This window comes from Sarcophilus harrisii, chromosome 1 (genome assembly GCF_902635505.1).
Source record: "Sarcophilus harrisii chromosome 1, mSarHar1.11, whole genome shotgun sequence".
In the NCBI taxonomy this organism is placed as follows: domain Eukaryota; kingdom Metazoa; phylum Chordata; class Mammalia; order Dasyuromorphia; family Dasyuridae; genus Sarcophilus; species Sarcophilus harrisii.
In genome coordinates this window covers 683446797-683474724 of record NC_045426.1, presented here as the reverse complement: position 1 = coordinate 683474724, position 27928 = coordinate 683446797, and the positions used below count along the sequence as shown (strand labels likewise).

General features: G+C 40.0%; 1 protein-coding gene across 4 annotated transcripts in view; it reads right to left on the bottom strand.

The window, feature by feature from the left end:
• SCARB1 (scavenger receptor class B member 1) overlaps positions 1-9666 on the bottom strand; it is a 98073-nt gene extending 88407 nt beyond the window's left edge. For 3 of the 4 annotated variants that reach the window (XM_031948428.1, XM_031948427.1, XM_031948426.1), the window contains exon 1: positions 9411-9664. In XM_031948428.1, the coding sequence (XP_031804288.1) occupies positions 9411-9536 (126 nt within the window). In that variant the 5' untranslated portion in view covers positions 9537-9664. Of the gene's footprint in view, positions 1-9410 lie in introns of all 4 variants that reach the window. The other variant, XM_031948429.1, reaches the window with a different exon arrangement.
• Positions 9667-27928: the final 18262 nt, after the last annotated feature.

The following is a 27928-nucleotide window of genomic DNA, read 5'->3' as shown; positions in this document are numbered from 1 at the left end:
ATACTAGCAGTTCTATAATAGATTTTAAAAGAACCTCCAAGAATCACATATTAGAAAACACAATGGCTGAAAGACAAAAGACTAAGATTTACAATCATCTATCCTCTCATTCAATAGAACATTTATTAAAAGCCTGCTGTTGTGCTAAGTGTTGGGGATACAAAAAAAAAAAAAAAAAAAAAAAAAAGCAAAAAGCAGATTTCACACCTCTGAGATTTGGCATTTGTTCCTCATTATTTGGACGAGCTCTTTAACTTCCCTCAGGGCTATGTTCTCACTTTTGTGAGAAGTGTTTGAAAAAATCAGATTAGGAAATCTCCAGAGTGCCTTTTAATCCCAGTGCCATAATCCTCAATCTTTTACCAAGTGCTTCCCACATTATCTCATTGGATTTTTTTTCTTTGTTTTTTTTTTCCTTTTTCTTTTCTTTTCCTTTTTTTCTTTTTCTTTCTTTTTTTTTTTTTTTTTTTTCCTGAGGCAATTGGGCTAAATTACTTGCCCAGGATCACAAAGCCAGGAAGTATTAAGTGTCTGAGATCAGATTTGATCTCAGGTCCTCTTGACTTCCAGGCTGGTGCTCTATTCATTACACCAACTAGCTGCCTCTCTCATTGGGTTCTGCAAACCATAAAATACTATATATATGAACCATGAAATACTATATAACTAAAGCCATCTACTAAGACACATAAATGTATAAAGAGCTGCATTCTCGGTGGAGATACCCATACAGAGTAACAAAAACAAAAAACAACTCACAAACTTATTAAGGACAGAAATATTAAAGAAAGAATAAGAAAGCATGCTTTGACAAGCATTGGGAAATCCTTAGATATTCAAAAAGACCAAGTCTTAAGAAACATTCTGAATGTGGGATGGTCCAGTGAGCCAAGGTTAAGTTTTCCTTTTATGCATTTAATTCATTGAAGAACTTATTACTGCTAATCACTAGTGGATATACAAATTTGGTGACCACTCCCTACAGGGTTGGAAGGCTCTGGATAAATAAACAATGCCCTTCTTAGAATTAGCCTTAGTTTAGCTGGTGCTAAATTGGTCTTATTTCACTCCAGTTTTGGAGTGGTCAATCACTGATGTACCTGAGTGGCCCCAGCCAAGTCACTTTATTCTCTTCGCTGGTAAAATGAAGCCATTGGACAATGTGGCCTCTGAGGCAAAGATCCTTTCAGATTCTGGATCTATGAGTCTATCATCATCATCATCATCATCATCATCATCATCATCACAGGCAGGGTGAACTAGCTTCAGATTCAGGAAGACTAGAGTCATAGTCTTTTGCTTCTAACTTATGGTGGCTTTATAACCCTGGACTGGACCGGACACTGAATCCTCTCAAAGCCCTAGCCAACTCTTTAAGTTGGGAACCAAGTATCTACTTACATTGTTAGATTTCCTGAGATCCTTCTATCAGTGAAATTATTATAACCTTTCTACTAGATGGTACAGTGGAAAGAACACTGGACTTATAATCAGGAATCAAGAAAACTTATCTTCATGAGTTCAAATCTAGCCTCAGATATATACTATCTATGTGACCCTGGGCAAGTCACTTTACCCTGTTTGCCTCAGTTATCTCATCTGTCAAATGAGACAGAAAAAAAATGGCCAACCACTCCAGTACCTTTGCCAAAAAAAAAAAAAAAAAAAAAAAAAAACTCAAATAGAATCATGAAAAATCAGACAATTTATCATAGATGCTTTAAAAAAACAAACAAACAAACAAAAATACTGCTTTCTTTGATTGATTACCTAGTCTTACCCTGGGTGGAAGAAAAAAATCAAGTCCAACCTTAGGTTTTGAAGAGATAGCTCAGTTTCCTCATTTGTAAAAATAAGTTTGGGCTAAATAGGCCCCTCGGTCCCTCCTAGTTCTTGCTCTGAGCTCCCAAAAGGTGCCCCAAACACTGAGAAAGAATTAATTGTGCATTTATAGATATCAGTTAGAAGTGAAAAAAGATGAACAAATAAGAATGACTGAAAGCCTTTCCCTTCTTAAGGGAAAGAATATAAGCTTAAGTGGAAAAAAGGGAAATAAAAGCTGTTGAGGAGTCACTGAGCCAGCAGAACTGACGGGGCCAAAAGAACAACAACAGCAGGGAATGCTGCCCAAGTCCCTGTTTGGGCCAGATGGGAGGGGAGGCCCAAAGACAAATAAATAGATAGAAACCATATCCTTAGAAGCTTCCTCAAAGCTTTTCTCACTTCCCCTCCAATTTCTGTTACAGGAAAAAGTCAACTGTGAGAGAAAAATTTTAAAGCACAGAAGCAAGGGAGAAAAGAGAGCCCTTTTCTAATGCAGTCTGGGATAGTAAATATAATAGGAGTCAACTAAAACTTGAGTTCAAATCCCACCTTTCTAATTCTGACTCACTGTGTGACCCTGAATCAGTCATTTAATCAATCAGTCAGCACATATTTATGTATTATAAATTATTCATTATTTATTTATATATGTAAATAATCCTTATGTATTAAGGAAGAAATTACAAGTTGGGGACTGTGCTAAAGTCCAAGAATGCTAAGACAAAAACAATCCCTGCGTTCTGATAAGGAAAACATGCTCACGAAGCCACACTGAAAGGGAAAGAAAACAGGTCTCGGTTCTTTCAGCTATAGTATGGGGAGATTTGACTAGAAGTTCCTAAGTAAATGGCAATCTACTCCAGTTTCTTTGCCAAGAGAACTCCAAATGGAGTCATGAAGCGTCAGACACGGTGGAAAAATAACTGGGAAACCACAAAAATAATGATCAACTTTGGATACAAAAGCAACAAGTCAACAAGGTTATGAAAAGACTGAACAGAAATCAACTTGAAGTTAGGAAAACCTGAGTTCAGATTCCACCTCAGACACGGTTTAGCTACATGACCCTGGATAAGTCCCTTAACTGGTTTCAACCTCAATTTCCTCATCCATAAGGATGGATGGAAGTGGAAATAATAAAGACACTTCCTCGATAAGATCAACCAATCAACAAATACAGCTTGAAGCTTTAATAGCTTTCAATTTCACTAAGACTTTTGGGACATCCTGCATTTATTAAGTATCTACAACTGGCCAGGGATCCTACGAGGTATATTAGTAATACAAGTAAAGATGAGCCTCTTGTTGCAATGAGATTATCACAGATGAAGCTCTTTGCAAACTTTAAAAGAGCTATATGAAGGTTATTTTGTATTCCTGAGCTAATTTTGCTCCAACTGGTTAACACCTTCACAGAAAATGCTTCCACCATTACCTTCCCTTGAGATCCTCGGACCCCTATGTCCCAATTCACCCTCTCAGACACCACATCTGAGGTTCGCAAGCTTTTCCTACCATGGACTGCTTTGGCAGTGGGGTGGAGCCTCCAAAACTCCTCTCTTTGAATAACATTTGTTGACTATACTCATATCTGAAGGAAATGAAAAATTTCAGTTAGAAGTTAATGAAGATAAAATTGGGTTTTTTTCTTATACAAGTTCACAGACTCTCCCCCCAAAAAAAAAACAGATTAAGAGCCTTAGATCTAATGGATTCACTAGACCAGGTTACATTATGAAACCTTGTAACCCACTTACTAAAGCTTACATCTCAGAAGAACGTGAGGCTTTTGAGGGGCTGAGAAATGCTTTTTCCTTCATCTTTAAATGCCATATTACCCCGCCAAGTATCTTGTACATAAGTGTATTTTATGCCATCTTGAATTTGATTGTCAGTAGGGGTACTTTTTACCCATTAAAAAAAATGTTTAACAGGGTTTTGCAAGGGTGAAAGTTAAAAACTATCTTTGGATGCATTTTGAAAATAAAAAGCTATTATTTTAAAAAGAAGAAGTAATAGAGTCAAGCTTCTCAAAAAATGTTTAAATAGCCAATGATTCCACCTGCAATAAAATCAACTTGGAATCTGAACAATGATACAGTACAGACCCTTCCATACCTTCCCATCCTGTGAGACTTTTCCAAATCCCCACCCAATAAGGACTACTGGTCAGCTAGCAATGAAGTTTTTACTCATGGCAAACCACAAAAGAAAAATATAAAAATGATCCTTAGTCCTGTGCGATCCCTTCCTCAATTAGGTGGTAGATAGAACGCAGGGCCTGAAATCAGAAGCCCTGCGTTCAAATCCAGTCTCGGGTGCTGAGCAAGTCACTAAACCTCTATGTGTCTCAGTTTCCTCAACTAGGGATAATAACAGCATCTACCTCATTATGTTGAAGACCAAATGAGATTATATCATAAAGCACTTAACACAAGTTGTCATTAGCCACTTCTGACTACTCGTGATCTTGGTGGACATATCCCAGATCATTTTATAGGAAAAGGGGCCTTAACTTTATTTTATTTCTACAGTAGGGGGTGGAGAGAGCAGTTTCAGTCTAGCTATAAATTTTGACATTCTAAATCTGAATCCTTGTCTGACCAAAAATAAAATCCAATTGCCACTTCATCTGTGTAATGGCGCTTTATAATTTTCAAAGTCCAGTCAAAAATCTATTCTCACTGAATGACTTCCCAGCTCTCACACCCCCAAAAAGGGATTCTATGATTCCAATTTGGTTAGGCTGACATCATTACCTGCTTAGAGACTACATTATTGACAAGACTAGGCTAACGAGAAGATTCATGAATTTCTGCAGAAACAAACAATTTCTTGTGAAGTCCTAGCCTAGTATCATTACCGGGTCACTTGGATGGGAGGAGATAAAAAAAAAAACTTGCCCCCTTCACCACCACTATCTTGCCCCGGAATTTCAAAAGAAAACATGAAGCAACCACAAAAATAAAAAAACCAGGAAGACAGAGTCATCACTCATTAGACTCTCAATCACTTAGATTACAAAACTTAACAGAAGAAATCTGAAAAAAAAAAAATAACAAAACAAAAGTCAAGGAGATAGTCTGTGGCGTGACTGACGCACAAGCAAGCCTCCGAACCCAAAGGCCTTGGCTATATTCGAGTCTTTCCCCATCACCAAGGTCTTCTCAATTTCTAAACATAGTTCATTGACAACAGGGGAGGGAAAATGGTCGTCATACAAGCAGCAATGAAAAGGAATTTCAGGGTCAATCAGGGCAAACAGTCCATATTACAGTTGAGGAAACAGAACTCAAATAGAAAAAATTATGGAAAAATCCTATGTGATTGATCCGAGGTCAAAGAGGTAGGAAGTGCTCAGTTCCGAATTACAATCCGGATCCTGTATCTACGAGGTGAACATTACTAAGTGGGCTCTTTCAGAAGGCCTTATAAAAATCAGACATGCAAGTTGTACATAGTAGATTTGTAGTTTCATGTGAGATCATCTTTTTTATTCTACTATGTTATAGGAAGGCTTCTTTTATCCCATAATTTAAAAATATTTTCAAAAAGAAATCAAAATCAAAATCAGACACACATATACCTCAAGGAAGTCAAAGAAAAAAGATAATACTATTCATGGCAATACTCTTGTAGCAAATGGAAATAAAGCTGGTGACCACAGACTGGGAAATGACTTTGAAAACTATAGAATATGAATGTAATGAAATATCCTTAAGCAGTTGAAAAGTGAAAATTATGAGGATCTGCATGTGCTAAGGCAGAGTCTACATATCTGTCTGAATGTTGTGTCCCCATTCGATTGTGAGCTCATTGAGAGCAGAAATTGCCTTTTTTTTGTATCCCTGGAGATTAGCACAGTGTCTGGCATTGTGGGTTTAGCCATTTTCCAGTCCTATTGGATTCCATAACAGCATTTGGGGTGATTCCTTCTGACTCCAGATCTATCCATCTATTCATTGGGTCAGCTAGCTGCCCTACCTGACACAATAAAATGTATTCAATATAATTATATAATTTCAATAAATAATAAGTGATTGGGATGGTATAATATTTAATAAATTTTGTTGATTCAATAATTATGATTGATTTAATTGAAACTGGAAAAGCAACATACACAATGACTACAGTCATGTAAATAAAGAAGAGTCACTTAAAGTAAGCAGAACTCTTTACTTGAAGTAAACAATAAACTGAAAAGCTAATAATTGTCCCAGAGAGAAAACAAATAAACATTCTGCCTTCTGAGGAGTAAAAAAGGAGGGAAGGGGGAAGGGGGAGAGTGGAGAACTACTGGAGCAGAATATCAGAGACAGGTTAAGATGGAGTCTCTTTCTCAGGTATTTTTTGCTCATTTGTTTTTCTTTGTTACAGAAGGGCCCCTTCAGAAGAGAGACATATATTGCGTATAGTTTTTAAAAGGTATTAATAAAACATATTTCTTTATTATTATTATTAAGTTATAACAAAGAAGTCTGCTAGGCCATTAAATTGAATCAGCCAGAGAGGAAAAATTCCAGGCTCAATTATATTTAATAAATATTTATCAAATGCCTATTGTAGGCAGGTATTCAGAAATGTTTTCTCTCTGCTAACAAGTCAGTAATAATTGCTGAATGGTTAATCAGGTTTCTATTTGTAGAATGATTAGGAGTGAAGGGAAAGGAGGGGGAGGTCTCATGTTAAAGATGAAGGACTGCTACATGATACAGTGAAGTCTGACCTGAAGTCAAGAAGATCCATCTTCCTGAGTTCAGATCTGGCCTCGGGCACTTACTAGCTGTGGGACCTTGGGCTAGTCACTTCACCCTGTTTGCCTCAGTTTCCTCCTCTGTAAAATGAGCTAGAGAAGAAAACCACTTCTTTATATTTGCCAAGAAAACTCCCAAAGAGTCAGACATGACTAAAAAACAAGTGAACAGCAACATTTAAAATGGAAAGGCATCATAATGATCCTCTAACTCCAATTCCCCCTCATTTTACAGATGACAAAGTCGAGGTGAAGGGTCTTATTTGGCTCTATGTACAACAGAAGACTTGGATTCAAATCCTGCCTTTTGTTTGATCTCGGGCATATCATTCTCTATATCTCAGTTTCATAATGAAGACATTCTGCAAACTGTTGTGTAAATGATTATTGTCATTATTCAATTACAAAGTGTCGGACTCTGCAGTCTGGGAAGTTTGTTATTGTTTTTTGTTAGTTAGCATCTTAGTTTTATATCAGTGACACAACCTGTGATTTCAACAACGCCTCTATAATTCAAAATCATAGAATTGCCTGGAGCTTTCTTTGGGCCTCAATTTCCTCATCGGAAGAATGGGGAAGAGAAGGATGACCTTTGAGGTTCTCCAGTGGGCAGCAAAGATGCTCTGGACTAGCCAGCAAGAGAACTGGCTTCTGATCCTGGCTCTGCTACTTTGGGGCTTTCTGACCACAGGTAAAATCGCATCTGCACTGAGGATTTGTCATCTGCACAATTCAGGCTTCAGAGATGTCACCACCAACTCTTAACACGCTCTGATCGCCTACGGGAATGCTGTGACATGCTGAAGTTCCCATCTATTTGGCTGCTGCAGGCTGTCAAACTCCCCAATCCACATAGAGAGAGAGAAAGATCTATTCTGTGATTATCTCCCCAAGGTGTTTTTCATCTTGGTGTTTCAAAGAGATTTGAATTGAGGAAAGACATAAAATGTTGATATCTGCGAGGTGATAAAAGCTTCTTCTCACTGGGGATATAGGACTCACTGGTCTCAACAACTCTGGAGAGGGAGGCTTACCTTGAGATCTTACTCCCTTTGTATTAGGTCCAGTTTGAACAGGCCATTTTACAGGTGTGGAACAGAGGGCCCTCCCTATATCTTTACCCTTTAGAATTTGGATTTTCCCACAAGCCTCTGCTCAGGCGCCATTAAGGCCCCCTATCAACCTCCTAGTATTAAGATTCTCCCTCACTAACATTTCATAATATATTTACTCATCTGCGAACTTGCTTTGGTCTTTCTAGCCCCAGAAGAGTGACTTCAAAATGTCTGGGCGCAATTATGGAAAGGTTCAGGGACTGAGGAACTTTTTACAAAGGGCTGTTTAGCTTGCCCCATCCAAGTGACATTTACTCAGCACTTACTAGGTATCGGGCTCTGAGTTAAGGAGGAAGGCGCCTAAAGCATTCTTCTGGGTCTTAAATGAGCTGGTGGAAACGACATATAAAAGGGGGGGGGGGCGGGGAGAGAGACAGCCAGCACTACAATACTGGGGCTTATTAATTAGATGCTAACTATGCAATACCAAGGCAAACCAAAGCAGCAGATTCAGAAGCCAACATGCCAGGGAGGAAACTTTCTGACAGGCAAGGGTGCATCTGCCCCAGGTTCCCTCACAGAACCCAAAGATGCTGTTAAGGTGCATCTACCTCAGGATCCCTCCCAGAGCCTGGAGATGCTGTTGAGGGGCATCTGCCCGGGGGTGCTCCCAGAGCCCGAAGATGCTGTTAAGGCGCATCTGCCCGGGGGTGCTCCCAGAGCCCGAAGATGCTGTTAAGGCGCATCTGCCCGGGAGTGCTCCCAGAGCCCGAAGATGCTGTTGAGGCGCATCTGCCCGGGAGTGCTCCCAGAGCCCGAAGATGCTGTTGAGGCGCATCTGCCCGGGAGTGCTCCCAGAGCCCGAAGATGCTGTTGAGGCGCATCTGTCCGGGAGTGCTCCCAGAGCCCGAAGATGCTGTTGAGGCGCATCTGTCCGGGAGTGCTCCCAGAGCCCAAAGACACAGGCTCCAAGCATCCTAGACCCTGCCCAACAATGCCCGCCACCTGTGGTCTGGGCTTACTTCACTTCCCCGGAGAGAGCAAAGGCCCACCCGGCTGGTCCCTAAAGCCCCTTCCCCAGGGGATGCCCAACTCCTTCCCTCGCCTCCCTCCTCTCTTTATCTGGGACAGCCCTTGCTCAGAGACTCCCAGGCTCCCACAGCTGCGCCAGGGATGTGTTTCGGGGTTTGGCTGAGTGTCCCTGGTAAGTTCCTTTACCCGTCAGAACCTGGATTTCCTCATCTGCAGAATGGGGGAGAGGAGCGGGCTCCTGAGCTCCCCTTCCGGCTCTCATTCTGCGATGCTGCAACCGTGAAGATTCAAAGGCAGACTGCTAGTTTAACCAGAGCAGGCGATGGGCCCCAAGCGGCAAAGGGTTAAAGGAAAGCTGGGGTGGGGTGAGCAGCCGGCGCGTTCCCGGTCAGGAAGCCGGCTCGCGGGTGTTCGCTTTCCTGGCCCCGCGGCGCCCGGAGCCCCCGGAGACCCGAAGGCAGAGCCCCGAGCGGGGCTCCCGGGCCCGGCGGGCACGAGCGGCCCGGACGTCCCCGCGTCTCCCTGACGAGCCGGAGCCGTCCAGGCCCCGTGCAGCCGTCCCGGCCGTTTCTCCGGGCGCCGGGGTGCCCGGGCGCGGGCAGGGGGCTCCCAGCTGCCCAGCAGTCGGCCCCGCGGCTCCCAGGCGGGCGCCCCAGCCCGGGTCTGGCGTCCCCGGGTCGGTCCGCCACAGCCCCGTGCCCGGCGCCCCGAGGAGGAGGAAGACGGGCCCCCGGGCGCCTACCCACCTGGAGGATCTGGTCCCTGATGAGCTGGGGCACCATGAAGATCATCACCCCGCCCAGGACCGTGCAGAGCACCCCCGTCAGCCCCACGGCCACGATGGTCTTGCAGCCTCCGAGCTTGCAGGCCATGGCACCTGGGGGCGCCGAGCTCGCTCAGGGGGCAGCGCGCGGCGGGGCGCCGAGCAGCGGGAGGGGGGCACGGCCGCGGGCAGGCGAGCGGGATCCGGACCCCACGCTGCGGGGCAAGGAGAGGCGGCAGCGGGCCGCGGCCGTTTTATGTGCCATCGCCTGCCCCGAGGGACCGCCCCCTCGCCTGCTTTTACTTCGCAAGGCGGGCGGCTCAGGATTCCCATACTGGCCGGAGCAGGGCGGAGCCGGGCAGGGGCGGGTCTCCCGCCCGCCCGCCCGCCCTCCCGCACCCTCGGGGCGCCGCGATGCCCGGCGGGGTCCCGGCGGCCCCCCGGGCTCCGCTCTGCCGCTCCGATAGCCCTCCCGGGGCAGCTGGGGGTGCCCGGGCTTCTCCGTGTGGCCGGGGGGACACGTCCTCCCCCACGTGGCCCCTCGCCCTCCCCAGTTGACAAAGAGGATCCCGGGCCCATTGATGGCCAGCGAGCAGGACCCTGAGGTCATCCCCGGGCTGAATCCGTGTTTGTCCGCGGAGTTCCAGCGCACGGTGTCTGGGAACAATAAAAAGAATAACGACACCGGGTTCAAGTCCAGCTCAGATACTTAACAACTACCAGGCTTTCACAAAATGTCCTTCTCCCCGGACTCATTTCTCCTTCCCACCGTGCCGCAGTTAGGCCCCTGAATTTCTCTCACCTCCCGGACGAAGGCTTTCAAGACTTGCTCCCCAGCTTTGACCAGGACAAGTGAGAGCCTCGGTTGTCTCATCTATAAAGTGAGGGAGTTGGCTTCCACATCTTGTTCCGTTGTCTCCGAGGCTCCCCTTGGGGTTTTCTTGGCATAGGTGCGGGACTAGTTTGCTATTTCCTTCTCCAGTTCATTTTACACATGAGGAAACTGAGGCAAATAGGGGAGAGACTTACCCAGGGTCACCCGACCAATCAGGGTCTGAGGCCGAATTTAAACTCAGGTTTGACCGACCCGGACCCGCTATGCTCTTTGCCCCCTAGCTGCCTCCCCTCTGAATATTATGTCCCTAATAATTCAGGCAGCAGTGTAAACTGGTTGCCCATGAGGACTTTTAGAGGAGCTGTATCGCTTTGGCCAGGTCACTGTGTCTACCTCAGTTTCCTTTTTTGTAAAAGGAAGGGGTTGGATGGGTAACTCCTAAAGCCCTTCCAGGTCTATGTCTATGACTCCAGCTGCCTCGTTTCACACACAAGGGTTCCCGCGATCAGTTATGTAATGCTGGACTCAGTCCCAAGCGCAGAGGCTGTTGGGAGTACCCAAGGAGATGTCAAACACTATAGAAATGGTGGCTCTGACCGTCTCTTCTGGTCATCTTCCCAAAGCTCCGAGGAGGCGGCAGGGATCCCATTATAGAGAGAAAATAGAGGCACGGAAAGGGAAGTTATTTACTTAAGGTTACAAGGGAAGCTGAGGACAATGACCCAGGTCTCTCCCTTTCTAAGTCCACTCTAGTTTATTCAGGCTCACCCAGGGTTGATGAGCGAGGTTTGGGGTTTGGGGGATTTGGTTATTTTATTTTTTTGGTGTGTGCAAGTTTTGTTATGTTGTTTGATTTTGGTCCTAATTGCGGAAGAGGCCAAAAACGAGACCGATTTCTGCCACCCCCACCCATAATGCTGCTTTCCCGCCATGGCTGGAGGTGACAGCCTTGGGGTTAAGGTTGCTAAAGGAAAGGGACTTGCCAGAGCTGGCCTTGGGCAAATGAAAATGAAGTAGGCCCTCTAGTGGTGTAAACTAAGGGGAGGGAGGTGTTGCTTTAGATTGAGAGGTCTAGTCTTGGACCTGCCAACTGTCTGGGAGTCTAAGGATTAGCCACCCATCCCTGACCCTTGTATCTCTGTTTCCTGATCCTTATTTGCCAAATGCATTGCTTTTGCTTTAGCCTCACTTATCACAGTAGCCTGGCTTGGGAAATGTTTTAAATCCTTCCAAAAAGAAGCACACTGAAAGCCCCAAAGGATGTTTTTCTTTCTTTTTTTTTTTTTTTTTTAAAGAAGTTAGCCAGTCTCCTGAAATCAGGAGGACCTGAGTTCAAATCTGACCTCAAACACGTAATTTCCTAGCTGGGTGATCCTGGGCAAGTCACTTAACTCCAATTGCCGGAGGAGGAGGAGGAGGAGAAAGAGGAAAGAAAGAAGAAGAAAGAGAGGAAGAAGAAAGAAGAAGAAAGAAGAAGAAAGAAGAAGAAAGAAGAAGAAGAAGAAGAAGAAGAAGAAGAAGAAGAAGAAAGAGAGAAGAAAGGAGAAGAAAGAGGAAAGAAAGAAGAGAGGAAGAAGAAAGAAGAAGAAAAAAGAAGAAAGGAGAAGAAAGAAGAAGTAATAGTTAGCTATATGGTCTCTTAGGATAATGACTTACACTTAGTAGAAAACAGAACTTATGGCAACTGGGTCTTCCTTAAGACTACCTCATTGGCACATGTTTTAGAGGGGTTACCATTACATGTACATGTTTCATCCAAATCTCCCTTCCATCGTTGACTGGGTCTTAATTTCCAGTAAAGTTTCTCAGAGATCCAGGTATTGTTTTGTATACTCAAGAAAGTAGGCCTGAGCTAGGGGAGGGGCTGGGGGAAGGAAGGGAAAATTTGGAACAAAAGGTTTTGCAAGGGTTAATATTGGAAAAATTGCCCATGCATATTCTCTGTAAATAAAAAACTTTAATTTAAAAAAAAAAAGGAAAAAACAAAGAAAGAAAGTAGGGCTGAAGGCCAGGTCCAAATTGTTGTGCAGCTGTGTATTTATTTGTCCTTTAAAAGAGGAAAAAAAAAAAAAAACAAAAAATAAAGGATTTTTGATAGACATCCTCTGAAAGGAATTGGGTTTTTACATCCAGGACAATAACCTGATGAAAGGGGGGGGGGGAATACTTTTACATTTTAGGGGGAAGAGAATGAAGAAAATTAGGAGGGAAAGTAGACATAGAGAAAGGAGAATGGAAGAGATAATTAAGGAAAAATAAAAGGAAGCAAAGGGAGTGAAATAACAAAAATAGCTACTATCCATAGGACGCTTTAAGATTTGCAAAGCATATATTATCTAATTTAAACTTCATTTGAACAACCCCAAGAAGGAGATGCTATTATTGTCCCCAGTTTACAGATAAAAATAATAATAGCTAACATTTATATAGTACCTACCAAGTGCCAAGACTGGCTGTGCTAAGTGCTTAATAATTATTATCTCAGTGGATCCTCACAACTGTGGGAAGATGATGCTACTATCCCCATTTTACAGATGATGATAATAATCCTAATTAACATTTATATAGCACCTACTATGTGCAGTACTGTGCTACATACTTTATAATTATTTTTTCATTGGATCATCACAACGACCCTGGAAGGGAGATACTGTCATTGTCCCTATTTTTGTATAGCAACTACAGTGCTCCAGAACTATGCTAAGCACTTTACAATTCTAATATCATCAGATTCTCACAACAAGCCTAGGAGATAAGTGCTATGATTATCCCCACTTTATAAATGAGAAAACAGAGACAAAGGTGAAATGACTTGTCCAGGGTCATATAGCTAGCTAGTGTCTCAAGTGGAATTTTAGACTCCCAAGTCCAAGACTAGAAAATGAAGGAGAAAACATAATGGAGGAAAATAATAACAACAATAATTGGCATTTGTGAAGAGTCCTAGGAAGTGTGGAAGGAGTATTAGATTTGGAGTCAAAGGCCTTGGGTTCAAAGCAGAATCTGCCACTTACTATCTATAATATCCCACTTACTGGGACACTGTTTAAAGTTAGAATGACTCTGAAACTTCCCCTGGGATACTGAGATAAAGTATACTTTAGGCGATGCAAAACCCTTCATGGGCATCCTCAAAAAAAAATCAATAAATAAAATCCAACTCTGAAGAGGCTGTTCAAGGGAGAGAGGAAAGAGGAGTCTGGGGGAAGATTTCACCTTTTTTTTTTTTTTTTGCCTAATAGAGAAAGAAGAGTTCAGTATTTTCACTGCAACAAGTGTATATGCCAACATTATTCCAGTGAGAAAGAAATTCTTCAGGAAGAGATGGGTCTTTATTTTCCCTTTTAAAATCACCTTGTTCTTATGCCCCAAAAGTTATCAAAGTGTACATACCCTTTGATCCAACAGTGTCTCTACTGGGCTTATATCCCAAAGAGATCTTAAAGAAGGGAAAGGGACCTGTATGTGCACGAATGTTTGTGGCAGCCTTTTTTGTGGTGGCTAGAAACTGAAAACTGAATGGATGCCCATCAGTTGGAGAATGGCTGAATAAATTGTGGTATATGAATGTTATGGAATATTATTGTTCTGTAAGAAATGACCAGCAGGATGATTTCAGAAAGGCCTGGAGAGACTTACATGAACTGATGCCGAGTGAAATGAGCAGAATCAGATCATTATACATGGCAACAATGATCAATTCTGATGGATGTGAGTCTCTTCAACAATGAGATGATTCAAACCAGTTCCACTTGTTCAGTGATGAAGAGAGCTATCTCCACCCAGAGAGAGGACTATGGGAACTGAGTATGAACCACAACACAGCATTCTCACTCTTTTAGTTGTTTGCTGGCGTTTTATTTTCTTCATCATTTTTTTCTGGTTTGATTTGATTTTTCTTGTACAGCAAGATAATTGTATAAATATGTATGCATATATTGAATTTACCATATATTTCTACCATGTTTAATGTGGACTATTGTCATGGACTACTTGCCATCTAGGTTGGAAAGGAGTGGGGGAAGGGGGGAAAACTGAAACACAAGGTTTTGCAAGGGCTAACATTGCAGAATTATCCATGCATAATCCATGCATGAAAAAATAAAAAGCTTTAATTTAAAAAAAAATAATAATAAAATCACCTTGTTCCAAGGTATCTTAGAAAAGAGAGGGATGAGGGGAAAAGAGAAAGCCAAAAAATGCATATCCCTAGTCAACATATCCTATTTTAATGTATAAATATTGATGCAGAACTTGCAACCACTAAATTTGAACCCAGTCTAAAAGTTCATATTGTACTTAATTTGTCATTCATTTTGTTAGCTTGAATTACCATAGGTATTTGAAAATACAATGTCAAATAGGAACTGGGTCTGTGATTTCTTTAGTCTACAACATGGGTTCTCAAGATTTTTGATCTTAACAGCCTTGAAATTTGTTGAGGTCTACCCCAAAGACCTTGAAGAGTCAAGATCTGGGTCTTAAAAGTGGATAGGGGCTGAATAGATTTGTGGGTGTGAAAGGGAAAAGCATTTCTGACCCCAATTCCAGCATTTTTTTTCCCACTTTGGGTGAGGGAATCATTAGTAAACTCTCAGCTTTGAAAGTTTATTCTATAAGCCTCCATTTCTTCATCAGTAAAATGGAGCTAATACATTGGGTTGTTGTGACAAAGTCTTATAAACTTCAAATTTCAACTTTTCTCAAAGTTGCTGCCCTATCCCTAAAACATTCCTCATTATATTCTTCCAGGATTGTAGCTAAAATATAACTCAGGAAAAGATAGGCTCTCTCCAGAAATCACCAGGCCTATCGGTGTACAGAAAGGATGTCCCCCCAGTGCAAAATCAGATGTCCAAAACTGATATTGAAACCTGCTAAATGGCAGCCTAAGATTCTTCTGCTACTAACGGCTCTCATTCTGAGTAACTCTGCAACAAATGATGGGAAGTTAGAGATAAACTTAGGTGTTGATATCAAAAGAAATATGTTAACAATTAGAGCTACCCAAGGTGAAATGATCCACTTTAGGAGATCCCAGGTTCTCTATCTGCAAAACTTAAGCAAAGGTTGGATGACAGCTTGTCTGGTATAGTCAAGACATTTTTAAATATAGATTGCACTAGAAAACTCCAAAAATTTCCTTCCCACTCTAAAATTCTGAGGTTCTATGAATTTCTAGAGACCTCTAGGAAAACCCCTACTGAGATTATGTCTCAAAGGGACTATTGACAGCGAGAAAAGACATATACTAAAATGTTCATTCATTGAACATTGTGATAACCAAAAATTGTAAATAAGATATGCCCAATAATTAAGACTGATTGGACCAATGGGAGAAAAGAATGGAATCTTTCTGGACTATTGGAATAAGAAATGTAAAGAATCCACAGAAGCATGGAAAGCCTTATGGGATGGGACACCCAAAGACCAAAATGTTAGCAGCAGTCAATATGGAGAGCAAATGCCACTGGTCTAATACTTTTCAATCCGTATTAATACCAAACTGCCAAAGTTAAGAGAAGCATTGTCACTTTTATGTTAAAAATAACTATTTTCTAAAGAAATGTACTTTGGGAATGCACTTATTTGAGAAGGATATGTTTTATTAAATGTCAATAGTTTGTTTTTTTTTTAACTAAAAAAAGTTTGCTATAAATAATGTTTTATCCCCTTAATTAAAAAAAAAAAAAAAAAAAAAAAAAAACCTTACTGAGAGTCCAGAGGAAACAGCTATAAGGAAGTTGACCTCAAGAGCGGGTCTTTGATCAAATACAAGATAAGCCAGGAAGCCCAAGAGCAACTGATAAGGATGGGGTTGGATAGCAGGAAAGGCGGGAACCCTACCCAAAAAAAAAAAAAAAAAAAAACATGAGTGAGAGAAAACCAGGACTCCAGGAAAATTTATAAACAAGATTTCCAGTTTGCACATCTTGCCAGCTTTGAGGTAACATAAGTACAGTTCAAAGGGAGTTTACTCTGAAGTCAGAGAACTTAGGTTCCAATCCTCTTACTTCTTTATCCTCCAAAATCCACCTACTTACGACCCCAAACAAGTTGACCTCCTGTATTTCTTCATCAATAAAATGAAAGGGTTGGGATTATGTTGTCTCCAAGGCGTATTCAATCTGTAGATCTAAAACATTTAATCAATAATGAATAATAATTAATAGATATTTTGCTAGGCATAGTATACAAAGACAAAAGTGGAGGTCCCTGGATATAAAAAGGATATGCATAGATAAATATAAAATAAAGCCAAAGGTACTTAAAAGCAGGAGGGAAAAATCAAGAAAAACTTTATGTATAAGGAGGAGCTAGAATTGAGACTTGGAAAAAAGTGAGAAATTTTAGGCAGAAAGAAAGGTCTATTCATGAAAAATCATTTAGCTGGAATACAGATGTGGGCAATACCAGTGAAAGGCATCATTATTGCCTACTAAGCTCCTATGGACTTGATGAACTCTCTCCTCCTAACGCCCACCTTGTGCTAGATGGTAAACTCTTATAGAAAGATTTTGATGGTTGATAGCCACTGGAGTCAAACTCAAAAACAAATGAAGGTCACTTAACTATACCCAAAAATGTCTCTTGGGGCCACACATTGAATTAGAAAACCTCATAAAAGTATTATCCATACAAAGCCCCAGCTCTGTCATGGAGGTGCTATGAGTTCCCAGTCACCAGAGGTGTTTCAATGGGAAATTGATTACCTACTTGTTGCTGATTTGGGATTCCTAATCTAGTATGGGTTTTTCATTTCTAAATTCCTGGAAATTCAGATAAACCCCTTCCTTGCTCTTCACCCCTTTTCTCCTCATTAATTGAGGGTGTTGGACTAGACAGGTTTCCAAGGTTCCTTCTAGCTCTGAAATCCTGTGATGCTCCTGATTCTTTTGGAGGTCCTCACTTTTGCAGACCTGAATAACAAAATCTACAGAGCTGTTTCCAAACAAGCTATTTCCCTGCAAGGGAAACGCTTCATATTTTAATATTTACTATTGAATTCTGCCAACTGGTGAGGAATTTATGAGGCAGAGGTTTACACAATGAATCATTCAACCCCCCTCCCTCCTTCCATGCCCCCAGAAGACTTGTGGAATACCAAAGCTGCCAACTTTGGTGAATGGGTAGCCTCTCCTCCAAGAAAAGCCTCAAAGACTGCTGTGGTCATATTCCTACAACTACTGAAGAACAAGTGAATAGAGCCTTTCTGCCTTCACTTCATAAACACTGTTACTTGCTACATCTTTTACTCTGGAGTAGAAGAGGAGAGCTTAAACATAACCTTATAGTATCAACAAGAACCTCTACCGTATTGTATGATAGCCTCTCATCTTGCATCTTGTGTCTTTATATTTTCCAGATTAGTTATTATTTCATTGAGATATTTCACATTCTCAACTTTTCATTCTTTTGATTATTTTATTATTTCTCTATGTCTTAAGTTATTAGCTTCACCTTGCCCAATTCTAATTTTTTTTTTTTTTTGGCTGAGGTAATTGGGGTTAAGTGACTTGCCCAGGATCACACAGCTAGGAAGTGTTAAGGGTCTGAGATCACATTTGAACTCAGGTCCTCCTGACCTTAGGGCTGATGCTGCACCAATCCCCAGCTATCCCCTAGCTATCCCCAATTCTAATTTTTAAGGAGTTATTTTCTTCAGGAGGTTTTTGGATCTTTTTTCCGAATTGGTTAACTTGCTTTTCCTAATTTTCTTGATTTTCTTGCATTATTCTTATTTTTTTCCTAATTTTCTCTTCTACCTCTCAAAATTCTCTTTTAATTTTTAAAAGGTCTTTTAAAAACTCTTCTAAGAACTCTTTTTGATCTTTTGACCATTCTTTATTTTTCTTTAAAGCCTTACAAGTAACAGTTTTTACTTTATTGCCTTCTGAGTTTGAACCCTAAGCTTCTTTATCACTATTGTAACTATCTATGGTCAGGTTCTTTTTTTGTTGTTCATTCTTTTTAAGTCTATTTCTTGGCTGTTAACTTTATGTTAGGGTAAGGCTCTGCTTCTAGGGTGTATAGGATAATGTCTTGGGTTTTTGTCAGAATTTTTGTGTTGTTTTCAAAACTCTATCTGGGGATAAAACTTTTTAGTTCTTATCATCCAAAGCCAGGTGTGGTCCGTCCTCTTCCAGGTTAAACCTTGGTTTATCATCCACCTCAAGTACTTCTCTCCACCAGAGGGAAAAGCAGAACTAATCTCTGTTCACTTGTGAACACAGGTATTAGTTCTTCCCTACATCCTAGATCTGAAACCAAGAACTCAAGTCTCCTTCAAGTGATCACTAGTCCTCTCCATCCTGAAACAGTGAAAAGGGCCGGGCCCTGCTGCAATCACATTCACCTGCATCTGCTCAGTCCTCCTCCATAAACCCAGCCATGGACCACCTGGGTCCTGCTACCAATAATTTTTCCCAATCAGCTGCAACCTCCCCCCCACCCCTACTGTGGGGTAAAATACTGCAAACTGCCAAGACACGGCTGCCCCCAAGACGTGCTATTGGATGATCCAGCAGTACATACACTTACCTCTAGCTAGACCACCACCCTGGCAGGTCAGATCTTTCCCAATGTCTTGCCAACTTGCCTTCCTTGGCCACCATTACCCCAACAATTTGAGGCATTAGATTATTTGGAGGGGCATTTGGGAGAGGCAGGTAATTTCTTGCCCTTTGCTACCATCTTCCCACAATCCTAAACCAGGGATTCTTCATCTGATATCCAGAGATCCACTAAAATATTTCAGGAGATCCACAAATCTTTTATTTCTTTTCACTAATGACTAAGAATTTAATATTTTCTGCAATTATTTTAAAAACTTGATTCTAAGAAGGGATCTGACACACAAAAAAGTTAAACACTCTTAGACCAGATGATCTCTGAAGTGTCACCTGCCTCTAAATCTGATCTGCACCTGCAAGTGATTTATAGCTATAATCTAGATGCAGCAATGGACTTTGTTTTGGAATCAGGAGACTTGGTTTCAGCTTTGTCACTCACAAGTCACATCAATTCTGGACCTCAAAAGATTTTAGAATCCATAAAATGGAAGGGAGGGATGGGCAGGATGCTCTCTAAGCTCCTTTCCATTTCTAAATTATCTAAATCTAGACATGATCAATGCCAATTCTTCAGCATAAGAGAGTGACAAGCTTAATGACCTTTAGCCTAAATTAATTTACTAAATATGATACCTCTTCCTGGATTTTTTTTTTTCTTTTTGCAGGAGTTTGTTGGGGCCAGGGTAGAAAACAGCTAAATTCTCACTTTTGGTTATGGAGGCAAGATACAGCCACAATCAGATATTAATCAGTATGACAATTCTACTACGTAGCAGGGCACTGAGTTTGGTACTGTTGGGCTTGATGATGAGTCATAAGAACCCTCTTCTCTTTACTCATTCAAGCCCCTTACTCTTTAAACTCCCATATTGTAGAGCAGTCCCTAAAGTCTTCAGTTGTCAGTATTGCAATACAGCCCACCCAAAAGTTGGATGAAATGACACTTTGTGGATATCCGGCTACATCAGAATATGCACACCAGCTAATGACAGTTGCCTTCACCGATTTGATTGAATTTGAGAGTGATTTTCCAGGGGTTCCCACTTTCATAGAACTTAAGCATGATTTTTGAACTAAAATTCCTGATATACAGAGATTAAGAAACAAGCTAATACAGAAACTGATAAGGAAAAAAAAGGGTTCCTTCTAATCTAATCCTTCCATCCCCACTAAACCCTAATCACAAGTTTTCAAAGAAATGGGCAGAAGTTCTCAAGGACCATTCAGATCAGCTTTTACCCGTTTCAAAAAAAGTAGGACACAAAAGTTCTTAAAACAATAACAAAAACACCCTAGGAATGTTATCTTCCCTCCAGCCTCAATGAACCTTTTCCTGGTGACTATGATTCATAGAACAGAATAATCTTCTAAGCATCCATATTGAGTGCAATGAAGAGGTACTTAATTAACTGGGCTGCAGCAGGACCAGTGATGACTCCCTCATGATATCAAGTAAGAATATGATCATTAAAAAGGGGAGAGCTGATCATTTATGAGAATAAAAGATAATGACTTGGTAGACCAAACACTACTCCTGATTCAATAAATGTTTGGGATTTTTTGTTTTGTTTTGCTGAGGCAATTGGGCTTAAGTGACTTGCCCAGGATCACACAGCTAAGGAAGTGTTAAGTATCTGAAACTAAATTTGAACTCAGGTTCTCCTGACTTCAGGGCTGGGGCTGTATCCACTGTGCCACTTAGCTACCCCATATTCAGTAAATCTTAAATAAATAAAGCCTACAGAAAATGTCTAGGGCAAAAACTAAGCAGCATGTAAATGTCATGATCAGCATAAGTGAAAGGAATACCCACATCGATGGTATCAGGGGTCTCTGACGCAGTAAGAATGGAATTTTTGCCTGTACATGTTTCTAAGTTTTGGGGGGAAAGGAACTGAGATTAAACACTGGTGAAAAAATATATATTTAGAGGATATGAGAGTCAATTCAGCAGAAGTAAATGAGAAATCAAGTTTCATTATCATACAATCTAAGTATTTACATACCAGTTTCATATATCCTTCTCAATGAAAACTAATATTCAAAGTTTGAAGCTAATCTATAATAGTACAGAAAAAAAAAAAAAAGCTCCTGTCAATAACTCTTGGGAACAAGTCCAGACATTTTATGCTGTTTTGGATAGAAATCCAAAGTGCATTCTCACTTTGCCCAAGCAAAATCAATGCAAAAGTGGGAAAAGTTTTTCCAGCCAAATTTCTCTTATAAAAATGCGATATCCAAGATATTTAGGGAATAATTCAAATATAGAAAAACAAAATCCTAACAGAAAAAAATGATCAAATATTATGAACAGGCAGTTCTCAAAGAAAGAAAACCAAATTAAGGTTGGCCACATGGGAAAAAAATTTTTCCAAATCACTAATAATGAGAAATGCAAATTAGAGAATTCTGAGGCTCTATCTTCTACCTATCAGAATGGCAAAGATGATGACTGTTGAATGTTCTGTGGGAAGACAGGAATAGTGATTCATTCTAGTTCCTGTCCTATGTAGAGATTGTAAGCCATCGATAAAAGCTATGACCTGGTTCAGCCATTCTGAAAAGCAATTTGAAACTATACTCTCAAATTCATTAAACCATGCATAGCCTTTAATCCAATTTATACTATTAGGCTTATAACCCAAAGACACAAAAAGATACTGAATCCATCCATACAAAACCATCAATAATAAACTTGTTTGTTCTTTCAAAGAATTGGAAACTAAGAAAATATTCATCAAACTGAGGAAATGGCTAAATAAATTATAGCAAATGAATGTAACAGGTGGCTGTGCCAAGAAACAGTGAATGCAATAGGTCAAAAAATCTGGGAGTATTTAAATAAACTAATGCAAAGTGTATAGCACCATAACTTACACAACTACAGTAATGTAAATGAAAACACAAAAAGGCAGTCAATCGCAGTAACCATACTCTATCCCAAAGATATTACTTCCCTCTTTTCAATTAATTGTATATGCTATCGTTCAAAGGAATTTTGTCAGTTTTCCAGATTTTTTTTTTATTAGGGGGTAGGGGCAATATTTAGAAAATAACTGGTTTAAAAATAATTAAAATATTATTATTATACTATTATAATTGTAATACCTTCAAGACCTATTGAAAGGTGCAATTTTTCGCTGCACAAAATCCTAATAAGATGTACTTATAAGTTCTTGGCTCTTGTTTTCCCTGTTTTTGTCTAGCCTCCTTACCAAGCTGGCATCTAACACTTCTGGACACTATCAGTTTGTCTATCCACCAGCCCTTCTTTTCCTCCTTTCTAAAATTCTTCTACAGGGTGAAAAACCAGACTACCAAGCTTGATCTTGGAAAAGATTTAAAAAATGCATCTCTCACCATTTGCTATTGACATTGTTAAATATGGGTATGGAATATTACAAATAAGATAAAAGATTGAAGATTGTGAAACTGTATAATATAGTACAAGAGCACTGTACGCATCACTGTGTCCTTTCCATTACAAATATCTTGTTTCTCAGTTTTAATGTTGCAAAAAACCTGAATCTACATTTTCTATAAACAATTTGGAAAAATAACTTCAGGAATAAAAAAATCCATTTCAACTTAAAAGTCTCATTTAGCCTATGAATTTAACAAACTTTTAAACGTTTCTAAAACAATAATTTTTTAAAGATTCAAAATTTGCATTATATACAAATAGCTCTTTAGAACAATAAAAAAAAAAATCTTTATCGGCTGATGATGATCAGCTTTCTTCAGGCTAGCTTGCCATTCATCTCCTGTAACCAAGGCAGGGATATCCCTCCTTTCCCCCTAAACTCTGCTCTGGACCCCAGTTTCTCTGGTCTGATCAACCAGTCCCTATGAAGACTCCCAAATCTACCAGAGTAGCAACAGACTTGCCTGTTGAATTTGTTCTTAAAACAAACTTAATCAAAACTGAACTCATCATCTCCCAAACCTGGCTTCTTCCCATGTCCCTAATTTGTTGAAATCATCTCCATCTGGCCCAGTTACCCAAGTGACACTGCTACCTCACTATTCTTTCCCCTGTTACCTAACACAACCAAGATGTCGATCCTATCTCTACATCTCTGAAAGTTGACTGCCTATCTCTTCGAGGGTAACCTCCATGTTTGATGTATTAGTCTAAATGTTCACTTTTCCTTGAATTTTTTCCCTCTACAATCCATTCTTCACAGAAATGCCAAAATAATCTAAGTGGGACCCTCCCATTCCATTACTCACAACTTATCACTGGCTCTCTATTGCTTCTAAGATTTAACTAATTGGAGAAGGACATTTTGGCGTCCCCACTAAACTTTTCCCAGCTATATTTCACACTATTCCACTCTTCACCTAATTCTACATTTCTACCAAAAATGAACCACCTAGGTAGTTTCAAACAGTGGTTCTACAACTCTCTTAACTGTGAGATCCTGGGCAAGTCACTTCTCTTGGCCTGTTTTCTCTGATGATGTGATTCAATTCATTTCTGTCAAAGTTACAGACCCAATCTAAGATCCAATGGTTTTAAGCCAAATTTAAAGAAAAAAAATATAAGGCAAAATATTAGCTTCATTCTTTTGTATTTCAAACCTTGCTTATTTAATCAAAGGTAACCTTTTCTATCTCTTCATGCTTTTTTAAAATCACTAGGTATTATATTGGATGGAGCACTGTACCTAGAGGAAAAGATCCTTACTAGCTGTGACCCTAGGCAAGTTACTGACTTAACTGCCATCTGCCTCAGTTTGCTCATCTTTAAAATGAGGATAATAGCATCTCTCCCCTACAGCTGTGAAGATCAAAGGAAATATTTGTAAAGTGCTTCATAGGGAACAGAGTATTGAATAAATACTTGGTTTCTTGCTTCTTTTGCTATTAATATCCAACTGAAGTGAACCCCATAATCCTGTGTCTATAGGCCTTGTTCAGCACTTAACTAAGGGGCAGATAGGTAGTGCAGTGGATGGAGCACCAGCCTTGAAGCCAGGAGGACCCGAGTTCAAATGAGGTCTCGGACACTTAGCACTACTTTGCTGTGTGACCCTAGGCAAGTCACTTAACCCCAATTGCTTCAGCAAAAAAACAAAAAACCTTAATTGATACAGCTCATTAAAAAAAAAAAAAAAAAAAAAAAAAAAAAAACACCAAGATCATTTATTTCAGAGGTTTTTCATTCAGAGCCAAACTAAAACAAAATTTTAAAAAATACCCCAAAATACCCATTCTTCATATATAAAATTAACCTTAAACACTTACACCATCAATTCAATTTGCTCTGAAAAAAATTTTCCCAGGATGGTATCATAGCAGTGACATGCTCTCCCTAGGGAAACATGGCATTCACTTTAGAGCATTAGCCAGGAATAAAAGATACAGCCCATGTCCAAAGATCTCGTCTTAAGGTCATGTATCTGATTTGTAAAGGATCTTAAGAGATGGCTTAGTCCCTTTCTCTGATTTTACATGAGAAAATAGACCTGTTGAGGTGAAATGAATTGTTTAAGACGACATTAAGCTGTATGACAGCTACGAATTCAATGTTTTCCCCTCTATAGAACTCCCTCCCCCTCAAAAAAAAAAAAGGCTGCCTGGGCTCCAAATTAGACACCCTAACTCAATCTCTCAGCCTCTCCTCAGCTAACATGAAAGCCTACCTTGCTAGAGTACAGAACTTTGATTCAAAGAACAAATGGGCAACTCATGAAATGAGGCACCATAAATGAGGCATCATTTGTCCCTTAATCTCTAAGGATTACATAGAATTTAATCAACAGCTACAAGTTCAGACAATAAACCAATTATAAAAAATGCCAAGCAAATTAGCTGCATTATAGAGTATCACTGGAAAGCAAATAGGACCAACTTTACCTTTCACTCTTCAGTCACAGTAGCTAATTATTAGCAATAACATAATACAAATTACAGGTGAAGCAATCAAACACAAACATTAGCCTCCCTCTATGAGGCCAAAGTACCAGAAACTGAGAGGGGAAAAAGTTCAGTTTTTCTTCCCTTTGGAATGTGATATAGAAGGTTGAGTTACATACAAGTATGAAGATTTTAAAATTCCTTACAATCCAGTAACTTGTGACTATTAGTTTTGAAGGCAGAATTTACTTTACCTCCTTCCAAAGAAACATTAAAAAAAAAAAAAAAAAAATTAGATTCCCATTTGCCCTTTTCTTTTTAAAAGAAACGTGATGGGTGAAATATTTGGATTTTTGGAGCAATTGCCCCTGGTGAGGAGGCAATTTAGACAACTTCCATGTTAATTTGACTTTAAAAAAAAAAAAAATACTTTGCTTCCAAAGACTCCACCTCCTAAACTCCCCTGAAAACAGCAATAGCAAATGACCCATGATCAAGAGTGACAAAGAGCCTGCAAAGGTCATCAGGGAAAGGATTGTTCTTATCAAACCAAAGTCCAAACCCTGATTCACCTGAATCCTTTAACACTACTACCCACTGGGCAGCAGCCCTTCCCTCTATGGGAGTGTCTGTTTGCCACTACTAGCCAGGCACAGAAGATAAACACAAAGCATCCTTAGGTTTTCCGTAGGAAGTGTCTCCTGGAGTTCTCAGAGAAGCAGCAAGGGTCAGATTTAGAGCTGAAAGGTACTTGAGAAGCCATTGAGAATAACACTTTGATTTTACAGATAAGGAAACAGGCTCAGGGATTAATTGATTTGCCCACAACTCTCCAGGTTAATAAGTCAAGGTGATACAGTGGATAAAGTGCCAGTCCTGTGTTAAAATTTGATACTCAGACATTTACTGTGACTGAGAAAGTCACCACCTCTTTGCCTAAGTTACTTGGTTTGTAAAATCTCTTTAGTAACAGCATTTACCTCTCAGGGTTGTTGTGAAGATTGAGACAATTGTACAATTAATATACCTGGCACATAGTAAGTGCTCTATAAACATCGGTTATTATTATATGACAAAAGCAGGTTTGAACCCAGGTAATTTCTTCATGTCATTCCAACATAAGATTGACTCATCTAATCATACAAAAATAATTGACAAGTAGCAGCATCTCATTTTTGAAACAATAATTCAAATAAGCAAAACTAGGTAAGACTTATACTTGTCTGCAATGCAAGGCTCTAAACTTTTGATTCACCTTTAATGCATGATTGGACAGTGCCAGAAGAGCTGTCACTTACATAGCACTGGCTTTCAGTTTTGCAGTGTCTCACACTTATTGTCTAGTTGGGCCCTGGGAAGTGTTCCATTTTACAAATTAACAAAAGTGAGGCTAGGAAAGGTTAAGCTGTTGGCCAACGTCAAAAAACCAGACTCCAAGTCAGGTTTTCTTAACGGTACAGTCTTCTGGGCCAAATTATTTTCACCTAAAGGCTGACTTGGAAAAGAAACTGCAAAAAGCCTACCTCCATTATGAAGTATTGTGAGCTCTTTAACAGTGTTATTCATAAAGAGAAAACACCATGCCCAAATAGAATTGTGGCTGTTTTTATTTTGGAAGGTTTTTAAGATTGTGCATTAAAAAATAGACATCATTTACCAAAAGCCATTTGCTTTTGGGAGCTAGACACCCAATATATAAAACTAAGCTTGACAAAACTTAGAACTGAGCAGGCCAAAAAATTTACTTAGGACATGTAAGTGATAGGTGCTCAGCAAGTTTCTATTGATTACATTGTGATATAATGAATAAAGCAGCCCAATCCCAGCTGCAGTAGTAACCCATGTGAACCTGAGTCACTAAGCCTTTTGTTTATTTAAAACAAAATCCCAAAAAGTCTTTAAAAATCTTTTCCCGTCAATAATGTGTTTATAGAAGAAAAAAGCCCCTTTGTGTTTAACATGGGAAAGAATTTAGTTGGTCCTCAGGCTTGTTTTTGTACACCAGAAAAGCAAAAGAAACTTAAAAATGTCACTACCTGTGAAGAGCAAACCAAAGTGTATCATAGCAGCTCCCTCTCCTGGCAGGCCTGCCAAATGGACAGTTCTTGTTCAACGCCAGTTGGTTGTAGATACATCATTGAATTCCTAAGTATACATTAAAAATTAGTCTCATTAAGCTTAATCAAAATCAGAAATTGCACCTCCAGATTTTAGTGGGACAAGCCACATATTCCTACCAATTCCACTACATAATTTTTAAAAAATCCCTTGGAAGAAACTGTTTTACTGCTCCCTGGCAATTAGGAATGCAGAAGAGTGGGTTCAATTCCTTAGATTTGTTTCTTCTATACCTGTAAAATGCTGAGTAGCCCATCTCCCAATTAAGACCACCACATGTGAGCTATTCATTTTATATAACCAAGGGCAAACTTCTGCAGTTTTCCTAAACCTATTTTCTAGACCATGCAAATACTAACATTACCAACCTCTCTTTGGTATGTTTGCTTCCTTCATTTATCTAAAACATGCAATGACACTAAATGCCTACTAAGCAGGTGATGCCTCATCAGGATCAGGCCAGTGGCTAATGCCCTGTTATTTCAGATGACCGCGATACAGAAGGGCCCTTAGAAAACTTAGAACCCCAACCCCATACTCTGGAGATTTGTCATACTTGAAACAACCTGCTGGTGAGATTAAAATATGAGTATCTTAAAAAAGCGTATCCAAAGATTCAAATCTTTTGCTTCTTGCTCTTAGGCATTGTTTATACCCACTTTTAATACAACCTCCAAGGTTATTAAATTTTACCCAATTCTATGCCAGTTAAAACAACTAAAGTTTTTAGTTTTCCTACAGGCCCCAACTTGCTAAGTTTTATTACCATTTGGGTTAGCAAAACTTGCCCAAAGTTTTCACTTGTGTGATAAAATATCCCACAAGAAACCTTTCACAAAAAAAAATTATGTACGTCTCTATAAAAACCAGTACTCTTAATTAAAACTAGGGTCATCTATTCCCCTTTGTAAGTTTAGATTCTTGCTACCCAAAAGCTTATAAACTAGCACTATAAGGGTTATTTATAATAGACTTGAGAGACTAAGCAACTTAGTACTAATAATGTATTCCTTTGTCTCTTCTGTATTAGTTTAAGAATGCTTTCGGACCTACCTTTCCCATGTTTCCTCCTCAGATTGTCTTCAATACCACTTATATCAATCAGCCGGGTTA